The following is a 22,922-nucleotide window of genomic DNA, read 5'->3' on the forward strand; positions in this document are numbered from 1 at the left end:
ATGGTGAACTTGGCAAGCAAGATGTAGAGCAGCTCACTAAGCAGGGAACCATGACACCTGGCACAAATTGCAGATCAAAAAGACCTTCTCACAAGACCTTTCTCACGGTAAACCGATAATTTATCCTAGGAAAATACAATCAGATGGCATTTGGCAGACCTACCCAAGGACTAAGGGTAAGAATCACTGTAAGCAAAACTAATAATTACTAAGCAGGTACTCATATTACATTTAGTTTGATCACTCTGAGCACAGTCGGCCTTGAGATAAAAACACTTATTTTCTAAAACCAGTCCTCATCTTCAGAGTAGAACACTACAATTACATTTTGCAAAAGTGTAACACTACACTAAGTAGCAGTAACTGTATTCCTTTGTCTAGTAACACTTTGCTAAGTTAAGAAAAAGAAATGTTATTAACACTAACCAACAAAGTCTTCTTGGATCCTACAAGCTGGTTGACAATGCAGAGCTACATAATAAACACTACTGAAAACAGACAGACTGAGCCTACTCCCCACCCCGGTGAAGCAGAACAAAATTTGCTAGCTGGCAGAGACAGCAAATCTCAAGCAAAACTATTTGCATCCATCTTACTCTGTCACAATTATAAATCTGGGCAATTCCCAGTCCAGCTTCTGCACCATGATAAGTGGAAGCCTCACCTCCCCCAGGCGCATCAAAGCTAACAGACCTAGTTTATTGGTCAATTACTTGCTAGCTTTGATCCTACTTTCAAAGTCCCAAAGCAACTGCAGCTGGCTTGTTCATAAGATGGTTCACACATAAGGAGATTTCCAATAAACCACAGTATTTTTGCAAACAAATTGATTGGGGACCAGCACACAGTCATTACATACATGCAGGAAAATGCTTGTCCAGTTAGTCCAACGCTTCAAAAGCAGGTACAAACACCAGGGCAGGAGTAGTATATGTCTTAAGGAAAACTGCAAACAGCTAAAAGAATTTACAAGAATAGCTAAGAAATGCTGTGTAAAAAGACATTTAGACTGTGTACTTCTAGTCTCCCTACTAAAAGACCTGAAAAACAGGACCATAAAACTAGCCTGATAATAAGGTAAAAATAGTGAGGCATTGCCATTGCTCAGCAAAATCTTTATACAAAATGAACAAGCATCATACTGTGATCAATACTATTCATTCCAAACTTTATGCACATACCAGAAGATGCAATTAGGAACAAACTGGACTATTAGTTTTTAGTGAGCCTCTGGACTAGGAAAAGGATGCAATCGCTGTCATTTCTACAACAAAACAAAATGCACTACACTATGAGAAGCTGAACCTGAAAACTAAGTCTTGGCTAAAACCAGAAATTTCTATTACTTTTCATGTTGCTATCAGTAAAAGCTCAGCTTTCATTTATCATACGGTGCTACAGTTCTCTGACTGCATCAGTTCATCTTCCTCAAAGTAATATTCCCTATTGTCTCATAGCTTCTCTACAACACATTTTTACCCAGATCATCTTCAGGACTGAGATCTGAAGATACACAAACAAGCTACTTTGCAAGGGCCATTATGTAATATTAACATACCCCAACAAATCTCAGCAAACAAATCTCGGCTCACCACTCACTTGAAGAAATACAGCAACTATATATAAGATATATTAGGAGTTCTTCAATAAAAAAAAAAGTTTTTATTTCCAAATGACCTACTAATGAGAACTGTCAAATGATATCTCCATTAACTCATGGGTATTTTTCAAAAAGATCACCCTTCTGCTGACCATGATGGGATGAAAGATGCTAACACTTTTACTTTGCTCTCCCTTTTGCTTCCTTACACCTTCCAGAAATGGAGGCATGTCTAAGCATTATGAACATCAACCTGCTAAAACATATTTGGTGGCTACTTCAGCCCGGTTTATAGACATTTCCTTTTGATTTGCCCAGGGCCTGTTCCATTACAATAGAGCACATTGTACAACCATTGCACTGATCATAAGCTCAAGACATCCTCTGCCTCACATTCATCTTCCAAAAGCAGTCATCTCAGTGCTAGCACTTCATGTCTGAGAGCTAAACTTCAGGCTCCATCTAGCAGCAAAAGAGTAATCTCACTCAAAAAAAATGAAAGAGAGGAAAATCCTCCAGTGTAACATGAAGATCAAAAGCAGTTCCTGGAGAAAGCAGAAGACTAGATACCTGTTATCACTCAAAAATTGTCAGAGAGAAGTGGCAAACTACTAGGACAGCATGAATTTTATCTGGTACCCAATGTTATCTGCATAAAAATATATATTTGGACCAGGCTTAAGCAATGGATAAGACACAACTAAGACAGAAGGCCATTTAACACCATGGTTCTCACAAGGCGGCACCTTTAAGAAGCATCATCTCACAGTTATACAAAGTATCAGTTGCTGAATGCAACATACAAACTAACAAACCTCTCACAGAGTTACCAGTTTAAAATTACTGGAACACCTCCCTGAAGACAGGGCAATTACAAAGTAAAGGCAGTTTAACATTTTCTTTTACAATTCTTATATTCAGTATTAAAAATAAACAAATGCTTGGCTCTGAAATATGAGCAGATTACTCTGTTGTCAAAGACCACTGTGGACATGTGACCTTCATTGTAGCTAAGGACCTGAACAGAGAGTTGAAGCTATCAAACAGGGTACTTGGGAAATAATTTGCAGTTTCATGTGGGAATATAAAATGATCCAATCAACACTTAGATCATTTGTGTAAGGCAGTGAATGTAATACTAAAGGTTTATCTGCCAGTGACTTGCTACAACTCAGTCAAAACTGTTAAAGAGTCCACAATAACTTCCCATAATTTGTAAAAGTTGTAAGATACCTGACAACAATAATTTAAAACTCATCTCCTTAAGAAACTGTAGAAACATTTTCAGCATTTGAATACATTTTAATTAGAAATTATCCTGATTTTAGTTTAAATTATTTTGATTTCTCATCTGTGAGTCTATTTTATTATATATATCTGCATAAAGCAATGACTGTTTCATGAAAACATTAAATTTACTTCTGCTGCATTGCCCTCAGAATATTTTTGCTATATCACTTGGTTGCAGTGGAAATTATGATGATGTCAAACTGAGCATTTTGATTTAAATATAGGAATATTTAAAAAAAAAATAAATCCTAAAATTACTTTCAGGCAGGCATCTTTAGTAGAAGGGAAAACAAAACTAAGTAATTTATTTTGCCAATAAATAGATTTCCATTTTTTTGGGGGGGTATTGCAGTTAAACTAAAATCTAAAACCACCAGATTAACCAAACACAGAGCAGAGTTTAAGATACTAGAGAAATTCCAGCACTAGTCTTTCAATGTCTCATTAACCAGGAGTTATTCCATTTCATCCCTTGAACATTTGGGTTGATGTCAGCACCCTGACATCACAGAACTAGTTCAGAGCAGTACGTATGTGATCCCCCAGTATGCTACCAGAATCGCTGACAGTGTACTTCACTTTTTGTCATCAACTGTTAATAACGTAGTAAAATTCAAAAAACTTATTTCTGACCAGTAGATCCAAGCCCTTTGAAATGCAAAAAAGTAACACTTTGCCTCATGAAAATGCTGGGTGATCAATCAGTGGTTATTCCTCACACCTTTCACAACCTGTGCCAGCCCAGAAGTCTTCAGTGAACAGAAAAGCCAGGAGACCTCACACTAATTTTCATTACACATCCCTATATTTAATCAAACTGTGGGTCATGCACAATACAAAGTGTCCCCTAGGCTTTCAAAGTCTCAAAAGGAATTGTAGACACATACTCATATAAAACTTTCTAAAAACACTGAAAGAAAATTGTGTATCTGACAGTCTTTTTGTACATAGCTTGCTAAGTAAGCCTCTTCCATCATTTTCAGAAGTTTAGTGCCCTCCCTCTTCACCCTCAGCCATCCACAAGAAAAAGGTGAAAAGCTAGCTTACTAGCCTTAACTTGTCATTGGCACACAGAATAAGGAACTATAAAGTGCTATTTTGATTATACAGTATTTGGGTTGAACACTTAAATACCTGAGAATTAAGTATTCTGGTTAGGGCTATTCTCATAATTGAGATACTGAATCTGTAGGTTACGTGCTACAGCCACTGTAATTTTCTTCACTGTGAGAAGAGGCCTAAAATTCTTAAGACAATGTTCACTATTCACTGCTTCACATCAGCTCATCTTGAAAGAAAAGATGCAGACCAAGTAAGTGATTTGGGCATTTGAAAAGAGTAAAAGCAACTGTAGAAAGTTTGTTGTTGCCATGTTTTTCTTCCCTCTGAACAGCATCAACATGGGACTAATTCATGATCTTTACAAAGTAGTTTCCAGTTAGACTGACACACAATGGCAAGCAGCGTTAGACAGGTGAAGTGACAGGAAGGAGGAAGGCTGACTTGATGTCAGTGACAAAACTATTTTAATGGAAATGTGAAATTATTCAAAAATTTCTTTCCCTAAACACGTTAAGATTTCTTCTAGTCAGATTCAGACTGCACAATGGGCTGAGAGAAGGAATCAGCCAGACACAGTATTTTTACATACCATGTTTTTTCTAATGGCTTTTCATACTCAGTGCCTCACTTAAAGATTTCTTCTGCCAAAGATTTGTTAAATCAGTGATGTTCCATCAAACACTAGTTGTCAAACATGATAAAGACCTACAATAATAAAATACGTGACCAAGAAGTTTTAGTAGCCAAGGATCCAGGGAAGACTGGAAACAGGTCATATTTCCAAGGCACAGAAATACAACAGTAATAACGAACAGCCTGCTGTTTGTTCAGTAATACTAATTTTCAGATCTCTTCTATCCTAAAATCAGACCTCTGTATCAGGTCACGTGATGGATAGATGTGACAGGAAAGTCATGTAACAAAGGACAGACGTTTAAGCTCAACTGCTACTACAGAAAGTACCTTTCAATTAAATCCTTTAAGAAGGGAGCCTCCCTCCGTGATACAGATACAGGGTAACAGTCCAGTCTCTGCTGCACAGTAACATCCCACACCAGACAAGAGATTCAACTAAGAAGCCATAAATGTAGTGTGCACCTGGTGTAGAAGAACTGCAGAAAAAACGCAAAGCAACACCACAGACATGCAATAATTTGAAGAAGCATTAAGGCAGGAGAGCTCATTTCTCAGTGTGGGAAATGATGTGTGCACAGGTTTGAACACAGACCTCCAAAACAGAGCTGGGTGTTATAATTTCACTGATGGTCTTTTATGTTTTGGAGGTGATACTTGCATTTTGATTAACATTTATAAGTCTTTGCTGAAATATGTGGTCAGATGCAGCTCAAGCTACTCCAACACTGAGTAATTTGTTCTAATTTAATCCTTAAAATACTATTCTAATTTACTGCTTTACTTATATGAGCTGGGCATACTTGCCAGAATTAAATATCCATTGACTGAGACAAAAACCCAAAATCCAGAGAAGATGATAGCTCTATTGGCTGAGAGATTTCAGAGAAGTTGGGATAAGAAACAACAACTTCAGTCCAAAGACAATTAGAATTTCTTCCTCCTACGGGATGGATGATTGGCATTTGGCTCAGGATCATCCTTGTGAAAGCATCCACCCTGTTAACTAAGTGCGCTTTTAGGCAGTATGCAAATACTATCAGGAAGAAGGTTGAAAAATGTGTGCCCTCCTATAACTCCATATTCTAAAATCTACACACATTTTTTCCAGTACCTAACATCAGAAAGAAAAATAAAGAACAGAGAGTGCCAGTTTCTGTTCTCTTCTCATCTCCTTGCAAAGCCACCACTAAAAAAAGACTCCAATCTGCCAAGAAACCTTTTTTGAACCCTCCATTTCCTGATAAGTTTAAACTTACCCTGATAGAAATAAAGATTTGCTCCAAGACAGAATATTTTTAAGTTTTCAGAAACTGAAATGTCAAAAAGTAAATACAAAATTGTGCATGAAGCTGAAAAAATCTGTGGTCAATGGCATTTTACACAATAACTTGAATACCCATATATCAACTTCAATTATGAAGGAAGTACCAACAAGATTACAGTGTCACAAATGGAGAGAGAAAGAATATTCTCTATTGGGGAAATCACAAATGGAATTCAAATACATCAAATCACTGTTCTTGTCCTTTTCCTAAAGTTCTCAGTTTAAGAAAAATTTCTTCAACTACATCAGAAAAAGTCAGACTTTGATCCCCTACGCTTACCTCTCTGTGTAGTTACACAAGAGCTCAGAAATGTTTTATGTTTTAAATTTGTTCAACAGCTGTTTAGCTCTACAACCAAGGTTTTAATACTCCAGAACACTAATTACATAAAGGCATGTGAAGGAGTAGGGGAAAAAAAAAAAAAGAAGTCAGCTTCTACCTATTTATAAGGTGGGCTAATAACTATGGTCACCTAGCTATACAACACCTTCTTCCATATTCTAGCTTTGGAATTAAGGCTGCTCTTTGCAAGTCTTCAATTGCCCTAATCATCAAGGACATGAAAATCATAATTGTAAAAAGCACATGTATTACTGATAGGACCCCATAATTGCTAAAATAGCCTTTAAAAGCCTCAAAAACTTTACACTGATGAGAATTTTCTTAAAAAACTAGACTTTAAGAGTTTGAGGGTATATTATCTTTACATAGGATTGATTTATGGTGGGAGCTGAAGATTGGAAAAAAATTAAAGACTACATTCTAATAACCTTCAAGTAAAACTATTTTCTTAATGTTTCTGTTTTGAACAGAAGACATAATCAAATTCCAGCTATATAATTTGTGTCTAATCCTCAGTATAACCTAATGATAATCTACAGGTAACTACAACTCTACGATTATCATTCCTGGCTTACCAAAACTTAGACCTTAGCAGGTCAATTTAATTCTGTATTCTGGCAGCTTTCAGGAAATAAGATACGCTGGTTAAAAAGCGTTTAATGTTATTTTAAAAGGACGGTTTCTGAAAGACTATTCTTCAATTTACAACACATCATTAACCACTTGCCTCCATGATCAGTCTGACAGTTTTGCTGTCAGACATTCCTGCCCCTGATACCCAAGAGAGGTGCTGGAGCAGTACATTCTTTACCTGCTTTCTGTGTAGCACTGCACTTCACAAAACAGGTGATCCTACATGTTTGAAAGACACATGCCTGTGCATTTCTGTCCATATTACATAAAATTTAATCAAGCTAGCAGCATATGATAAGATGTGGCGTTAACATCTTTTATTTTCACTATTTGGACTTATTTTTAATCAAAGAAAAGTAATAATAATTAAAACAGCACTAATATGACTGGGAAGTCTCCACCTGTCAGTTTGTGGAGCAAGAACTAACAGTTTCAAGAGCTGTTATCTGTCCTATTGACTGCAACCACAGCTGCCTAAAGTATTAACAGTAAAAATGCCAAAAATGTGGAAAGACCTAAGGATACAAGACAGGCTTACATGAAGATCTGCAACATCGACTGAAAACTGTCTGACTTTCTCAGTTTCCACAGCAAACACTGTGGTGTAACTATGCCCTATATAAAACTAAGTGAAGCTCTGACTCACGGTAAGCCCCAGATCCTCAGAAAAGCCTACATCCTAAATTCAGTGAACTCAAGCAGTGGTGCTTGAGAAGGAACACAAACCATCAGGCATAAGAAAGGCAGCTCTATCCTACAGACATCACATCAGCACTTTTAGAAAAATATGTAGGGACCAGCAAGGCTAATCAAGACAAATACAACCATAAACTTGCATAAAACAAGAGGCAGTTATCCCATCTACAGCAAAGTCAATTCAAATTTGAATACATAAATAAGCCAATCAGAGATACATCTTTTAAAAAACGAAAACAACGCAACATTAAACCATTTCTAAGGGCAGTCTTGACTTTTTATTTCTGCTTCCACAGAAAATGCACATCAAGGTTTTCCTTTTAAAAATCCTCCTATCAGTCCAGTTACTGGGCTTTATATAAGGAAAATGAAATTACTTTCAAAAAGTTTAGTATAAATATTTAATCTAAGAGAAAAACAGTGACAAAGTTTTCTTGGCACTTCAGTTCCATATTTTACTTTCCCTCTTCTGAACATTTAAACTGATTGTTGCCCACTGGCATTTAAATAACTAGCAGGTACATTAGTTGAATAATTAGTTCTATGACAACCTCACAGTTTTGTCTATGCAAAACTTACAGTTACATCCCCATGGCTGTGATCTTGCATTATGCCTCTGACATTTAGGGAAAAAGCCCTAGCACCTCTATGGTTATGCCATCATGAGTCAAGACTGAAGAACTGTCAACGAATGAACCGCCTCATCCACAGAAAACACCGCAGACCTAGTTTCAGTAAAAAAAAATTCCTTCTCTTTTTTTTCTGCTGAGCAGTGGAAAAAACTCAAGGCAGTAAATAGTCCTATGGCTGTAATACAAGACAACCCTTCACAGGGTTACAGTGTAAGGTATTTCTATACCTAGTGTTACATAAAAGCATACCATCCAGATAACTCGTTAGGCTGCTTTGCTGTGAAACGTACTAGGGAACTGCTCTCACTTAAAGGCTAACAAACACATTAAAAAAAAAGAAAAAAGAAAAAAAAAAAAAAAGTGGGGCTAGTATTGCCGAGTCAGTTACTCCATTTCACTCTGGCACCATGAGCCGACTAGAAGAGGAGCGCTGCTGGATCTTGTGCTCACCAACAAGGAGGGCCTTATTGAAGCAGTGGTGGTCAATGGCAACCTTGGCTGCAGTGACCATGAGATGGTGGAGTTCAGGATCCTGTGTGGGAGGAACAGAATTTCCAGCAGGACCAGAACCCTGGACTTCTACAGAGCAAACTTCGGCCTCCTCAACCAATTGTTAAGGGAAGTCCCATGGGACAGAGTGCTAGAAGGTAAAGGGGCTCAAGATAGCTGGACAATATTCAAGGACCACTTCTTGCAAGCACAGCATCAGTGTGTCCCAATGGGTAGAAAATCTAGTAAGGGAGCTAGGAGACCAGCGTGGTTAAAAAAGGAACTGCTGGGGAAACTCAAGTGGAAGAGGAAAATCTATAGATCATGGAAGGAGGGACTGGTCACTTGGGAGGAATATAGGAATGTTGTCAGGGAATGTAGGGAGGCAACTAGGAAAGCTAAGGCCTCCTTGGAACTTAACCTTGCAAGTCGGGTTAAGGACAGTAGAAAGGGCTTTTTCAGATACATAGCCAACAAAGCTAATACCAGAGGCAATATAGGCCCACTGCTGAATGAGGTGGGTGCCCTGGTGACAGAGGATATGAAGAAGGCAGAGGTGCTGAATGCCTTCTTTGCCTCTGTCTTTACTCCTGCAGGCTTTTCTCATGAGCCCCAGATTCATATAACCCCAGAAGTAGTTAAGATAGGTGAGGACATAGTAGATGAGGATTGGGTTAGGGATCAGTTGCATAATCTGGACATCCATAAATCGATGGGTCCGGATGAAATGCATCCAAGGGTGCTGAGGGAGCTGGCGGAGGTCATTGCTAGTCCACTCTCCATCATCTTCGGTAAGTCATGGGTAACTGGAGAGGTGCCTGAGGACTGGAGGATAGCAAACGTCACTCCAGTCTACAAGAAGGGCAAGAAGGAGGACCCGGGTAACTATAGACCGGTCAGCCTCACCTCCATCCCTGGAAAGGTGATGGAACAACTTGTCCTTGGCACTATCTCTAGACATATCAAGGAGATGGGGGTCATCAAGAGCAGTCAACATGGTTTTACCAAGGGTAAGTCATGTTTGACTAACCTCATAGCCTTCTATGAGGAAATTACTAGGTGGATAGATGATGGTAGAGCGGTAGATGTGGTCTATCTTGATTTCAGTAAAGCATTTGACACCGTCTCCCACAGCATCCTTGTAGATAAGTTGATCAAGTATGGGTTTGATGATCAGGCAGTGAGGTGGATCAGGAACTGGTTGAAAGGAAGAAGTCAGAGAGTTGTAGTCAATGGGGCAGAATCTAGTTGGAGGCCTGTGACTAGTGGAGTCCCTCAGGGGTCGGTACTTGGACCGGTGTTGTTCAATATCTTCATCAACGACCTGGATGAGGGCACAGAATGTACCCTCAGCAAGTTTGCTGATGACACCAAGCTGGGAGGAGTGGCTGACACACCAGAAGGCTGTGCTGCCATTCAGAGAGACTTAGACAGGCTGGAGACTTGGGCGGGGAAAAACCTGATGAAGTTTAACAAGAGCAAGTGTAGAGTTTTGCATTTGGGGAAGAAAAACACCATGCACCAGTACAGGTTGGGGGCTGACCTGCTGGAGAGCAGTGTAGGTGAAAGGGACCTGGGGGTCATGGTAGACAGGAGGATGACCATGAGTCAGCAGTGTGCCCTTGTGGCTAAGAAGGCCAATGGCATCCTGGGGTGTATTAGAAAGGGTGTGGTTAGTAGGTCAAGAGAGGTTCTCCTCCCCCTCTATTCTGCATTGGTGAGGCCACATCTGGAATATTGTGTCCAGTTCTGGGCTCCTCAGTTCAAGAAGGACAGGGAACTGCTTGAAAGAGTCCAGCGCAGAGCCACAAGGATGATTAAGGGAGTTGAACATCTCCCTTATGAGGAAAGGCTGAGGGAGCTGGGTCTCTTTAGTTTGGAGAAAAGGAGACTGAGGGGGGACCTCATCAATGTTTACAAATATGTAAAGGGTGAGTGTCAAGACGATGGAGTTAAGCTTTTTTCAGTGAAGACCAGTGATAGGACAAGGAGTAATGGATACAAGTTGGAGCATAGGAGGTTTAAGAGGAATATCAGGAAAAATTTTTTTACTGTAAGAGTGACAGAGCACTGGAACAGGCTGCCCAGAGAGGTTGTGGAGTCTCCTTCGCTGGAGACATTCAAAACCCGCCTGGACGCCTTCCTGTGTGATGTACTCTAGGTGACCCTGCTCTGGCGGGGGGGTTGGACTAGATGATCTTTCGAGGTCTCTTCCAACCCCTAGGATTCTATGATTCTATGATTCTATGATCCTAGAACTGCAGTTGAATGCTTAGTGATGTTCAAGTTGAATCACAGCTTCAGGGTTACCACTGAATTAAAAACCCAGTGACCTGGTGGGTCAGGAAACAACTAGGTACCTCTTCATGCCATCCTGACCAACAAGACAGCTATGTGCATTCAGCCCTGGCATCAGAGCAGAGAGACAAGCAGTCCAGTATCAGGGAGGCAAAAAAAGCAATGACCCAGTCCCAGAGGCATGATCCAGCCTAGTCGAGAACTCAAAAAAGAACTATAAGCATCCTAAAACTATGGAAGCAGTGATGATATTAAGAAGATTTAAAATTATTTGTAAAAGGTTTGGCTGGGCATAAGTCTGCCAATGTCAGTGCTCTCCCTACAAATAAAATGTGTGTTTATGTGCCTGTAAACTCTACTGTGCTTGGCCTCTGACGATCAGATCCATTAGCACGCTTCACTACCTCAGTCACAGCATGATGCAAAAAACAATCCATGTACAAGCAAAGAGGCAACTTAAGGTTTTTAGAATTCCACAAGTTCCACCAACATGTACATCCAGAACTGCCACAGCCCTGGCTGAGCACGTACAGACATCTCAGACACATTGACCAGGCCTCCCTGCTCCAGCCTAGCAACCATGCATGCAATGTCTAATGTGCACTGGCAGAACTGTACACAGCATCAAGCACAGCAACCCTCCAGAACTATGGCAGATGGAGGTATCATTCACAAAAAATGCACGAACTATGCTGGCAACAGAGAATCCCAATCTCCCTGCTCCCAGCTGGGTACCCTAATCACTAGAACTGCAGTGGGTTCTGGCCCACTCCACTGTCCTCCCTGCATCCCTGCCTTAAAAAGAGATGCAAGGTCACCCTGCAATTCCTTATAGGGACACCATAATGGAAACGGGTAGGTTTCAGAAACTTTTTAAAACCACTGGCAGTTACAACATGCAAGCTTATCAGTAACTCTCTGACATATTAAAGACATGGATCAATCTCTTTCACCACCTCTTCTCACCTCCAGCTTGCTCTGATAAAGAAAGGGAAGCAAAACAGTAGTACAAAGAAACAGACAGACTCAAGCAAGACAAAAACCCCTGTGTAATAAAGCTCCTTTTCAGGGTAACTTGGCATTCAGCACAGAAGAGAGCTGTGTGGACTTTTTCCACAACAGAGGCATTCCGTGATTCTCAACCCTGGGATTATTATCGCCAGTGGGCCCCGTAATTCACTTTGCACCTTGTGGGATTAGGACTCAAGCAGTCCCTTAAAGGTAAATGTCATGAGCAGTAAAAGAAACCAAATGAAACTAAATATATGGTAAATGGCAGGGAGGAAAACGAAGGGGAGTAAATAACGTGCTTTTTCCTCTGCTTCAGTTGCAGTTGTCATGCATGCCACTTTGTACTTAGAAAATGTTTGAAGTTATCAGCATTCATACAAAAGCAGTGTCCCATTATCAGGCAAATTCTGGTCTCTTAAGAAGTCAAGATGAAGTAATAAATCATAAGCAGGTTTTTCTGAGGGGGAAAGTGGAAAGAAGAGTCCCACAATACATAAGGTATTTAAAGAATTACATACTTATGCAGCTCCAAAATGTAACTACACATCAGGAAGCACCACTGGACCTGCACAGACTAGCAACAGGACCTTCTTCTACATGGATCTTACATGGCACTCTCACATCCAAAAAAACTATCACGGTGCCAGTGAGTGTCATGACTAAGTCTGCAGCACATAAACGCAGTGATGTTTCAGAGAAACAGATTCCTCTCTCCTTACTTACCAACCACTTTCCCCAAAAATTTTGATCTCAGTGAGTGGCTGGAGACTGTCCGTAGGGACTCCACTCCCTTCATGGGCACAGTAGCCATCACAATGCTAGGATCCCTTACCCGTTCCTTTCTGAGGGCCCACTGAATCCACATGAAATGCAATGCAATTCTGCTCTACCATTTTGCTGGAGGAAGGGAACAGTAGCATCAACAAGCACTAAAGAAACTAGTAGAGTTGTTCCCACACCCCAACCTACTGCTAGCACAAGGGAGAGGAGCACGCGAGAAGGAGCTGAACGAAGAGGCACGATGGAGCTCGATGATGCATAAAGAAACATGCTGGGTAGGCACAACACCAAAATAACCAACGTGGCCTGGTTGCACCAGCATCTAATATTTTTGACATTCTTTGGAATCAAGTTCATTTAGAATTCCACTGCCGTGGTGTTGATATTTCAGCCACTGCTTACCCAGACCTCATTAATTCACATCACCCCGTGCAGGCACTGGATCATTTCTGCACATAGAAAGCCCACAGAGCCAGGGCCAGTGGTAGAACTACAATTCATTTGGTCCAGGTGCTGCATCTTGCATCTGGGGTGTTCACTGGAAAATTTCTCACTATTAGCATCAAGATACACAAGGAGCCTGTGATGGGGACTATTTTTGATATTACAAGGTCTAGGGTTTTAAAGGTAAATATGGCAGTAACTGGAAAGAACATGTAACTCCACCAATACAGCTTCCATAGTAAACAGTTCCAGAAAAACATAAGCAGAAAGAGAATTAAAAATTGTTAAGTAAACCAAAACTGCATAACAATTTTTTTACCATGCATTAGAAACATCCCAAATATTGCATTGGAAGTAAAGCCAGCAACAACTGTATTTGTGCAACCTTACTGATATGTTTCTGACAGCCAGGCTCTTGTTCTTCAAAAGACTTAGGCATGCACTTAAAATTAAGCATGCAAGTAGTCCCACCAGGTACTGACATATGGTTCATCCCTTCAACAGTTTTTAGTATGTGATATTTGTGTTCACTTTATTCATAAGAAAATAATTTTTAAATAACGTACATACTCTAGGTAATGGAGGCAACCAGTATGTGCCCAATGGATACAAGTTCACACATGCACCATGGAACAATTATATTACAAAAAGAGAGAGATACCATAGTATTTAAAAATAATCTCCTATATCAGTACTGTGCAGTTCAATAAAAGTATCACAATTTATCTACATGCTGTGCATAGCAGAGGTGAAGTTTCATAGGGTACAAAAGTTTCTATGCTAAGTCCATGGTTTTTACACAGTTTCTAAGCTTTAATTTATCTACTGAATTTATGCAAGTTTGAAATTTTCTTTAGTGTAATTTTTAACTGTTTTGAGTGTAGCTTTGTGGTTATGAAATACAAAGTTTAAAAATATTACACGTACTAGTTCCCATTATAAACATCAGTTTCTGACTTTATGTTGAACAAAGTAACACAGTGGCAAAGTCAGAATGGGCTACGAAAAGAGGTCTCATTGAAAAGTACCTTAGAACTTCCCACTGGAAATAAATTTATATTTTATCAAGCAGTAGGACTTTACAATGCCAGCAAATCACACTTTGCACATGCACGATACACAACAGCTATGCCCAGAACTGTGGAGCAGTTTCTGGACCAAGGGTTCACATTCACTCAACAGGCACAGTTAATTTTGTTGTAAAATACACAATGGATGAACAGCAAGGGGCATTAGCTAGACTACGTAATTTTTCTTTAGAAGTATTTGGGCTAAAGGGCAGAAAAAACATTGTGATTGCATTGTTAAACACTCAACATTAAGAAATAAAGCATGGCACACTATATGAAACATCATTATTGCTCGGTACATGCATTACCATAAAGACTTTCCAGATAGTATGTTTACTGTGCAATTCAGAAAACGAAGCCAGCACCTATGATGGGATAAAAATCTACTGGAACATCTCATCTGCAGCTTTTACTACAAATTTGTTCAAATATAATTTACATTACAGTTTTCACAAAACACTTTTCACAAAATGTTTCACAAAACATTTGCAAAGATTCAGAAAAGGCACTGATGTGCAATATACATTGTTTAAAACATTGTATAGATTGTAGAACACTGAGTAACATACAACAAAGAAAATTAAATGGCACTGTAATGGACATTAAAGATTCCATGAATAAAAGCTCTGCTCATTTCTTGATACCTGAGTGCTTAACTATGCAGCCTTAACAGCATCCCATTTGGCTTTTCCTTTCAACAGACTGAATTCCTACAGTCTGCTTAAAATGTCAATATTTGCAATCTTGGAAGCAAAGAACAATTACATTCAATCCCAAAGACTCAGATGCCTTAAAGGGTGTAATTAAAAAATTAAAGGAAGCGGTCATGCAGGGATTTTAGAAAAATCATTTGACTCACCAGTCCATTGTTTGGCTGAGGTGAAAAAGGCAAACATTATTGAGATGCATCAGTGAGGAAGTTAGAACACAAATCAAGGCCCATGCCTGCAAGCACATGTGAATAACTTTAGGCCGAGAAGCTCTTTAGCTGGCAGTTATTCATATGTGTGCTTGCAGAACCAGAGCTCAGACATTACCATTAAGAGCATGAAATGCTTACACTTTGCCACCAACTTCAGCAGAAATTAATTTGTGTTTAACTGCAACTATTTCACTTCAAGAAGATAAAAAACCTTCAAGTTTCACAAGGTAACTTAATTATTAATGCATTCTAGCTGTTCCTAGCTCTACTTAAAAGAAGAAAGTCTCAAAACACATTCAAGCCTGCAGAAGCTACATGAGGGCTATAAACCCTGCAGTATAAAGTGCTGTATCTCTGTCTTGCAATGCACCAAGGATGCTTCAGACACTAGTAACAAGCCATTACTCTTTTTATGAGGCATCTCTCTGCCAAGCTTCATGTAATCACAAACATACTATACTCAACTCAGTTTCTCCTGAAGTGTTGAGTATTCTCAACAGATGCTTGTAAAGATTTTGGTGATCTGAACCGTGTAATAAGTCAAGTCAAAAGAAAAAGGACTCCATGCAAACAAGTAGCACAGAGCACACATGTATACCGGATTAGACAAACACTAACTGCATCTGCAACATTTTTTAAGTCTATGTGAGTAGTACAGATTCAAATGCACTGTGTGGATTAAGAACTGCTACTTGGAGAGGAAAGGTAAGTAGGTGGTTCATGAACTTTTAAGATTTTTAACACCAAGAGTTTGATAAGATGTAACTCATATGCTGTGTGTACAGACCACCTGGCTGTCAAAAAAGAAAAGCTAGAGAGGACAGCTAAGATTTATAAATAATAAATGTAAGATTTGGGGATGACAGTTTCATACATCCCAGCAGCAGAATCATACATGGCTCAATCCATTAAAACAGATAACCCAAGTTCTTAATGAATAAGGTGTTGACAGGAGCAACTCTGTCACGGACTCACGGAAATAAAGGCGTGTACACCTCCAGCCAGACAGAGCACATGTGCTGCTTTGTGTTGTTTGGGAAAGCTCTGTTTGCTGATGTTTTCTTGACACAGCTTTCATCACTGACTTCAAAAAAAGGAGGATGTGGCCCAATTTTCTTTTAAACTCTCAGTATTTAAAAAAGAAACTTAACAAAAGCTTAGTAGTAAGTCTTGAAACACCAAGACTACATCTAAATGTATCTGGCATTAGGTGGGGAATACATCTTTTTACACGGCCTCGATCCAGCTAACGGTTAGTTTATTTTTTAAATGGAAGTGTGCTATCAATGGTAACATTATTTCAATTCATTTATCCTTCTGAAACAGAAGAAAAGCCTAACTAACGGGCATCTGACAGGAGAGCAAAGAAACGTGAAATCGGTTGGAAATAAACATATGGGGAAAAATGGGAGGAAAAGTGAAAAGGGGCAATCACACTAAGGCCTGCAAGCGGGGCTGGGCCAACATCAGCGCCTGCTCTGGGCACAGCCGGCCTGACACGGTCCTGGCCTGCCCAGCTGCTGCCCAAGGAGCCACCCGCCGCTTTCTCTCGTCCAGAAATACGTGTATGTGCAGCACACACGTACCTGCGTCTGTATGCACCTCTCTAACGTGTGTGTGCGGCGTGCTGCTCACCGAGCCGCTGCGGGGCCTCACGGCGGCGCGGCCGGGCCGGGCCGGGGCGCGGGCGCCCGAGGGACGACGCGCGGGCCGCGGAGGCCGGCAGGCCGGCAGGCAGGCCGGCAGGCAGGCAGGCCGGCAGGCCGGCAGGCAGGCCGGCAGGCAGGCCGGCAGGCAGGCCGGCAGGCAGGCCGGCAGGCAGGCCGGCAGGCAGGCAGGCCGGCCGCCCCGCCGAGGGCCGCCCCGGGACCAGCCGCTTCTTCCCGCCTCCCCGGCAGCGGGAGGCGGCCGCGCCGTGTCAGGCAGATGGTGCATTTCAAGCAGCGAGCAGGCCGGCTCCCCGGGCCGGCAGGTGGGGATCCCCGCCGACACCCAACCCCGCCGGCCGGGGAGGGCAGCCCGGCTCCCGGCGGCCCCGCAGCCCACCCCCTGCTCCCCCCGGCCGGGCGGCGGCGGAGGCGCCGCGTGTCGCCAAGGACAGGCCCGAGGTCAAACCGGCGGCCGCTCCCCCCCCGCGGCCGCTTCCCGCCGCCAACGGCCGCGCCTGGCGCCCGCCGCCCGCGCCTCCCGCCCCGCCGGCGGTGACTTACCTTGGCAGCCATGCTGTGCCCGGCGCGGCCACCCCTTCCCGTCCCTTCCCTTCCTCCCCTCCCCTCCCCTCCCTTCCGACCGCGGCAGGCAGGCAGCTTCCCCGCCTGCGCACCAGCCCGCCAGCGCCGGCCGTCACCGCTCGCCGAGGCGCGGACGGGGCGCTCGGCGCCGCCAGCCCATTGGCTGCACCCGGCCCGGCCCGGCCCGGCCCGCGCTGCGCCGAGCGGGGCGAGGCGGCGGGAGATGCGGCCTCGGGCACCGACGGGCTGCGGGCGCTGCGGGACGGGCACCGCGTCAGCCCTGCCAGGGACCCGCTGTGCCGCCGTTTGTCTCCTGAGAGGCATTGCGGGCTGCGAGGGGCCCCGCAGCCCCTCTGGGCGCTGGAGACTGTCCCGAGTGACCTGGCCACCGCTTAGCTGTCGTGCTGTTACCACCCGAGGAAATGGCTCCAGCGTGTCCGGGGGACACGGGGCAGGCGGCGGGAGGAAGCCCAACACCTCCCCTGCGGCCGCGCTGATGTTGCGCCTCTGGGCACACGCTGCCCTCCTGCCCAGCGCCGCTTCCAGGCTGCTGCTGCTGCAGGGGGGTTCACCCGGTTGCCGGATCCCCAGGCTTCGCTCCTGGGTGTCTCGAGAACGAGCCGTGCTTGCAACCAGATTTTTTTTTTTTTTTTCATGCCACGTTAGTTCTGTGCGGGAACGTGACGAGGAAGCAGCCCCACTACCGCCCGGGCTGTACCCAGGGCGACCGCAGGTAGGGCACGCGTGGCCTGACGGGCAGCGTGTCTGCAGCCAGCCCGGCCGGGCTTGTCGGGCAGCGCAGCCTCTGGCGGGCCGGCCCCGGCGGCAGCCGCGGCGATGGGCAGCCCTGCTGATGCCTCTCTGCCTGGCCTCGGGGCTTCTGGCTCCCGGGGGGGTTTCGGCTGGCTTGCGGTTGGAAGAGCAGACAGGGAACTTGCCACATCCATGTAGCCAAAGGTTGCTTATTTGAGTAGCTCAGGGGTGAGGTTTTCTGTTTATAATTGGGCATCGTTAGTCATAGCTTTGAGGTCAATCTTCCAGCACTTTCCCTAAAGTGAGTTTCCTAAAGATACTAAAAGGGCAGAGACTTTCAAAGCCAGATTTATTACAATATAAACCAGAACAATTAACTAATTGATTGTCTTTCATTGTCCTAGACAGAGACAGTAGGGAAATTAAAAGGATTCATAAATGCCTCTGCCCTTTCCCAGTACACATCTTTGCAGGACAGCTCTTGTTATGTTTGTTTTCAGTCCAATGAGTTAATGACTTTCTGGTTTTCAACAAATTCTACAGAGTCTCCCCCGTGTCCCTTGGAAGTTTCTTCCATCACCTGCGAGGCCTGGCAGCGTATCTACCTCCTTTGCTTCTCATCAGTCTTCCAGCCTCTGCCCCTTTTAAAATCCTCCCACCTGATCCATTCTCTGCCTTTTCTACCTGTCCTGCACCCGTGTGCCTGCTGCATGTGCTCAGCTCTTCTGTGAGGCAGCACAGCCTTTCTATTCTTGCTGCATCTCCCTGACCTAGAAAACAGCAGTTAGAGCAAAGCAGCCTTTCTCTAGTCACACCTTTTCAAATGAACACAAAAACCACATTATGTAGTGCCTATCTGCAAGCAACTAGATAAGTAAATTCTGTCACCTTGTCATAAATTAATAGATAGTAGTAGTACATTTATAAACAACAAAAATAATCTCAAATTATTTTAATACCACAAAGAAGAGAAAAATTGCAGTCAGAAAGTGGCATAATAATTGTCTTGTAATACAAATACAACGTTCTGTGGAAATACAGAAGACAGGATATTTAGATAAGAGGCTGAAAGTCTGTCCTGTTGAGCTTTATTTTTGTGAAGACAGGCTACAATGGGATTTTTTTTCCCATATTAAGACTCCTGAGGAAATTATTACAGTTCTCACATTACACTGGCACATGTCTTGAGCCAATTGCTAAGGAAAAACACAAGCAAAAAACCTGCCTATGTTTCAAGTAGACTGGCAGGGAAATTCAGAGAGGTAAATAAAAAAAAGATTACTCTGAAAAGCCTCATTCAACTGGTCTGTATGTGCGACAGCACTTGAGCTCTTCTAGCACTTCATGTCCCAGCCATCAAGAGCCCCAGGTGCCTCAAGTCCTGAGTGTGCCTCAGCAGTGCTGGTCCCAACAAGGCTGGAAGGTCATTGCAAAGCTCGCGTGAAAACCTGAGTGTAATCCAGCATAAACAGTTTGGCTTGGCACATCTCTGACCCTGTCCAGTATGAATGTACAGGCCCAAGTTCCTTATCTTCATTGAAAAGGCAGTGAAGGAACATCTCCCTTATGAGGGAGGGCTGAGGGAGCTGAGTCTCTTTAGCTTGGAGAAGAGGAGACTGAGGGGCAACCTCATTGATATTTATAAAAGGCAAGTGCCAGGAGGACAGAGCCAGGCTCTTCTCAGTGATGTCCAGTGATAGGACCAGGGGCAATGGGTGCAAGCTGGACGATAGGATTTTCAATGTAAACGTAAGGAAAACCTTTTTGACTGTGAGAGTGACAAAGCACTGGAACAGGCTGCCCAGAGAAGCCGTGGAGTCTTCTTCTCTGGAGACATTCAAAACCTGCCTGGATGCGTTCCTGTGTGATGTGCTCTAGATGATCCTGCTTTGGCAGGGAGGTTGGACTGGATGATTTTTCGAGGTCCCTTCCAACCCCTAACATTCTGTGATTCTGTGATTTAAAGTGGCATGCAATATGACTAGTAGATTACAGCACTCTTCTTGGCTTCATTAGCAACTAGTTTTCAAAGTCCGCTCTTGACTGAGGTTACTTCAGGCCCATGTGTCATACTCCTTTCAGTATGTTTTAACCACAGAGCCATAAACTGCTCTGAGGAATAGAGGAGGAACATTTTTCATTCTTTCTAGTGAAGCTATGTCATTGTGCAGAGGAGAGTCCAAGATTAGCTGGACTGGAGAGAAGTGTGAGTCTTCTGTGTGGTAAAATGCGATGCGATGAGGGTAAAATTGTGAGTCAGTTTTCATTTAAAAACCTATGAGCATTTATTGGAGAACTTAGGAGCTTATGTCTCTTCAACCAGTGACTTTTTCTGTGTCTTACATGTAACACTCACAAAACAGAGCACACAATCATTCTGGGGCTCCCCTCTGCAATGAGAAAGGACCTAGAGTTATTTCCTTCTTGTGCCCTCTTCTGACACAGGACATCTTGACTTTGTACATATGGGGACAGGTTTTGCAGGAAGAGCTGTAGCTTTTTTCCAACATAAGCCACAACCTAGTATCCAGACACTGTCCTTGAGGAGAAAAATGAGGCTTTGATTGTTTTCATGTAAAGGAGAGAATAAGAGTTGATTCACTACTTGGCGTTTTAATTATTAGGGTATTGTATAGCAGAGCAACCATATCTCAATAGGCACAAATTATCTTTGCTGAGCTTATGAAAGGTTACCTGGGCCAGACAGACAGCCTGGGGCTCACAGGATTTTTTAGTCTCAAGAAAGGACTGATGAATGATCAACATTTTCCTAGTGACTAGTGTAAGCTCATTATGCTGCTGATTTGGGATCTTATTCTGACTTTCATTACTGTTTCTATGATGTCTCTTATAAGATGTAAGCATTGCAATATGTGGCTTAAAGGAAAAAAAAAATCTCTTCTTGGATCTGGAAAGATCTGAGTGCATCTGGAGAGATCTGGAAAGGACTGGATCTGGAAAGGTGAGATCTGGAGAGATCTGGGCGCACTGAGTAGCTTGGTGAAAGACTGAGGTAAAGCAGAGACCCTCAAGACCCATGCAAGACCTATCCAAGTTATTGAGCTGTTTTCCTCAGTATACCTCGTGTCTTCCCCATGACATAGTCATTGTCTTCCAGGAGGCTCCTTTTGTGTTAAATTATACATACAGCAGCATGGATAGCATGCTGTATGTTAACTTACCACAAAACTTGCACCAAGTATATCATCATATAAGTATAGCTTATAGTAGAAATAAACAAATGGTGTCCTTGCTAGTGGGAAAGAACTGAATGTTCAAAAGAAATGAGCACAAAGTTTTCCTCAAGAGTATTTTAGAAGTATAGTTCTTAAAGCTCTTTTTTGACTCCTCTCCCTCAGTGAAGCCTCAAGGAAAGGCATGAAGCAGTATCCTCTTCCTTAGGTCAAGGGTTTGGTTGGGTTTTTTGTTGTTTCTGTGTTTTTGTGTTTTGGGTTTTTTAAATAAAGGATGTCTGGCTGATGTGAGTTAGCACATCAGTTTTACTGAATCTTAGCCAAGAATTTGTGCTCACAGTAGGCCTAACCCTGAGAATTTCTCTAATAAAATAAAGTATGACTCAGGCTGAATGAATTGTTCACAGTTCTTCTTTCTCTGTTTGAAGAATATTCACAGCAGATCATTATTTCCTCAAATATATTTGCTGCTTTTCTGGTTATTTTATAATGTTGTCTGACAATTTTCAATGTTTCCTTTTTTTTTTTTCTGTTATTGTTGGGGGTTTTTTGTTGTTTTGGTTTTTTTTAGCATGGCATACATATTTGTAATATAAACCCTCTTGTTTAACTGTGATTGCTGAGGTCAGCCAAACATGAGCTTGTTTTCTGTTCCTTAGAACAAGAGATTTTCAAATACTTTCACATACATGTTTAAAATTCATCTTCTATCAATGATTCTGCCAGTGAAAACTCAAAATAGTCATTTAAATACTTCAAGGAAAAGTGAACATAAGAGCATGTACAAGTATGAATTGATTTAAAAATCCATACAAATGGTAGTGTATCTTCATGGGTTTCCCATCTCAAAATATGTCGCTATCCCTCACTGTGTGTATTGCATCTACAGGAGATAGTGGAATTCACAAAATAGGAAGGAGACAGCTGTGATCCTGTCTTATGGCTGATGATGGCATTTGCACAGACATTACTGTTAAAATGGAACCATTTAAAGTGCTTTACCAGGGCTATGTTTTGGAAATGTCTCTGAAATAACTGAGGAAACATGGATGCTAACTGTGAATAGAGGGTTAATTCTTATGTTGGTGTAAATCAGCATAGGTGGTAGATGTGTGCTGATTTAAGTTGGTAAAGCCCAGAAAAGAGAGGGGATGTATGACAAACAAAGGATGCTGTATTTATTTCATAAGTAAAAAATACTTCATAACTCAGGCACAGCGTTGGCATGAATAAGTTATGAAAAATCCGCACAGCCAAAAGAACATAATCATCCTTCATGTATAACAGATTTGTTTATTCTGTAAAGATTCTTTTCAGTTGATTAATTATCAGTATCTGCTGATGGTGGAGGTAACAAGCCACCTCTGATGAGAGAATCATTTTAGGACATGCTCAGAATATTTTATCACCTAGCACAAGTTGTGTATGCTTAGAATATTTATCATACTGTGTACTAATAGTGTCACATTTTTGAGGCTAAGTAGTGAATGTAAATTATGTCACAGATGTAGGAG

At 42.2% G+C, this 22,922-nt stretch overlaps 1 protein-coding gene across 3 annotated transcripts in view; it reads right to left on the minus strand.

Moving 5' to 3' along the window:
- The window catches only part of SLC25A13 (solute carrier family 25 member 13), a 100,718-nt gene extending 83,194 nt beyond the window's left edge, over positions 1–17,524 (minus strand). Inside the window, exons 1-2 of one of the 3 annotated variants that reach the window (XM_051609499.1) lie at positions 17,441–17,488; positions 15,168–15,182 (exon numbers count right to left, since the gene is read on the minus strand). In XM_051609499.1, the coding sequence (XP_051465459.1) occupies positions 15,168–15,182; positions 17,441–17,452 (27 nt within the window). In that variant the 5' untranslated portion in view covers positions 17,453–17,488. Of the gene's footprint in view, positions 1–13,438; positions 13,456–15,167; positions 15,183–17,440 lie in introns of those variants that run through there. The other 2 variants (XM_051609500.1, XM_051609502.1) reach the window with 2 other exon arrangements.
- Positions 17,525–22,922: the final 5,398 nt, after the last annotated feature.

The sequence above is a fragment of the Apus apus genome, chromosome 2 (genome assembly GCF_020740795.1).
Source record: "Apus apus isolate bApuApu2 chromosome 2, bApuApu2.pri.cur, whole genome shotgun sequence".
NCBI classification, from domain to species: domain Eukaryota; kingdom Metazoa; phylum Chordata; class Aves; order Apodiformes; family Apodidae; genus Apus; species Apus apus.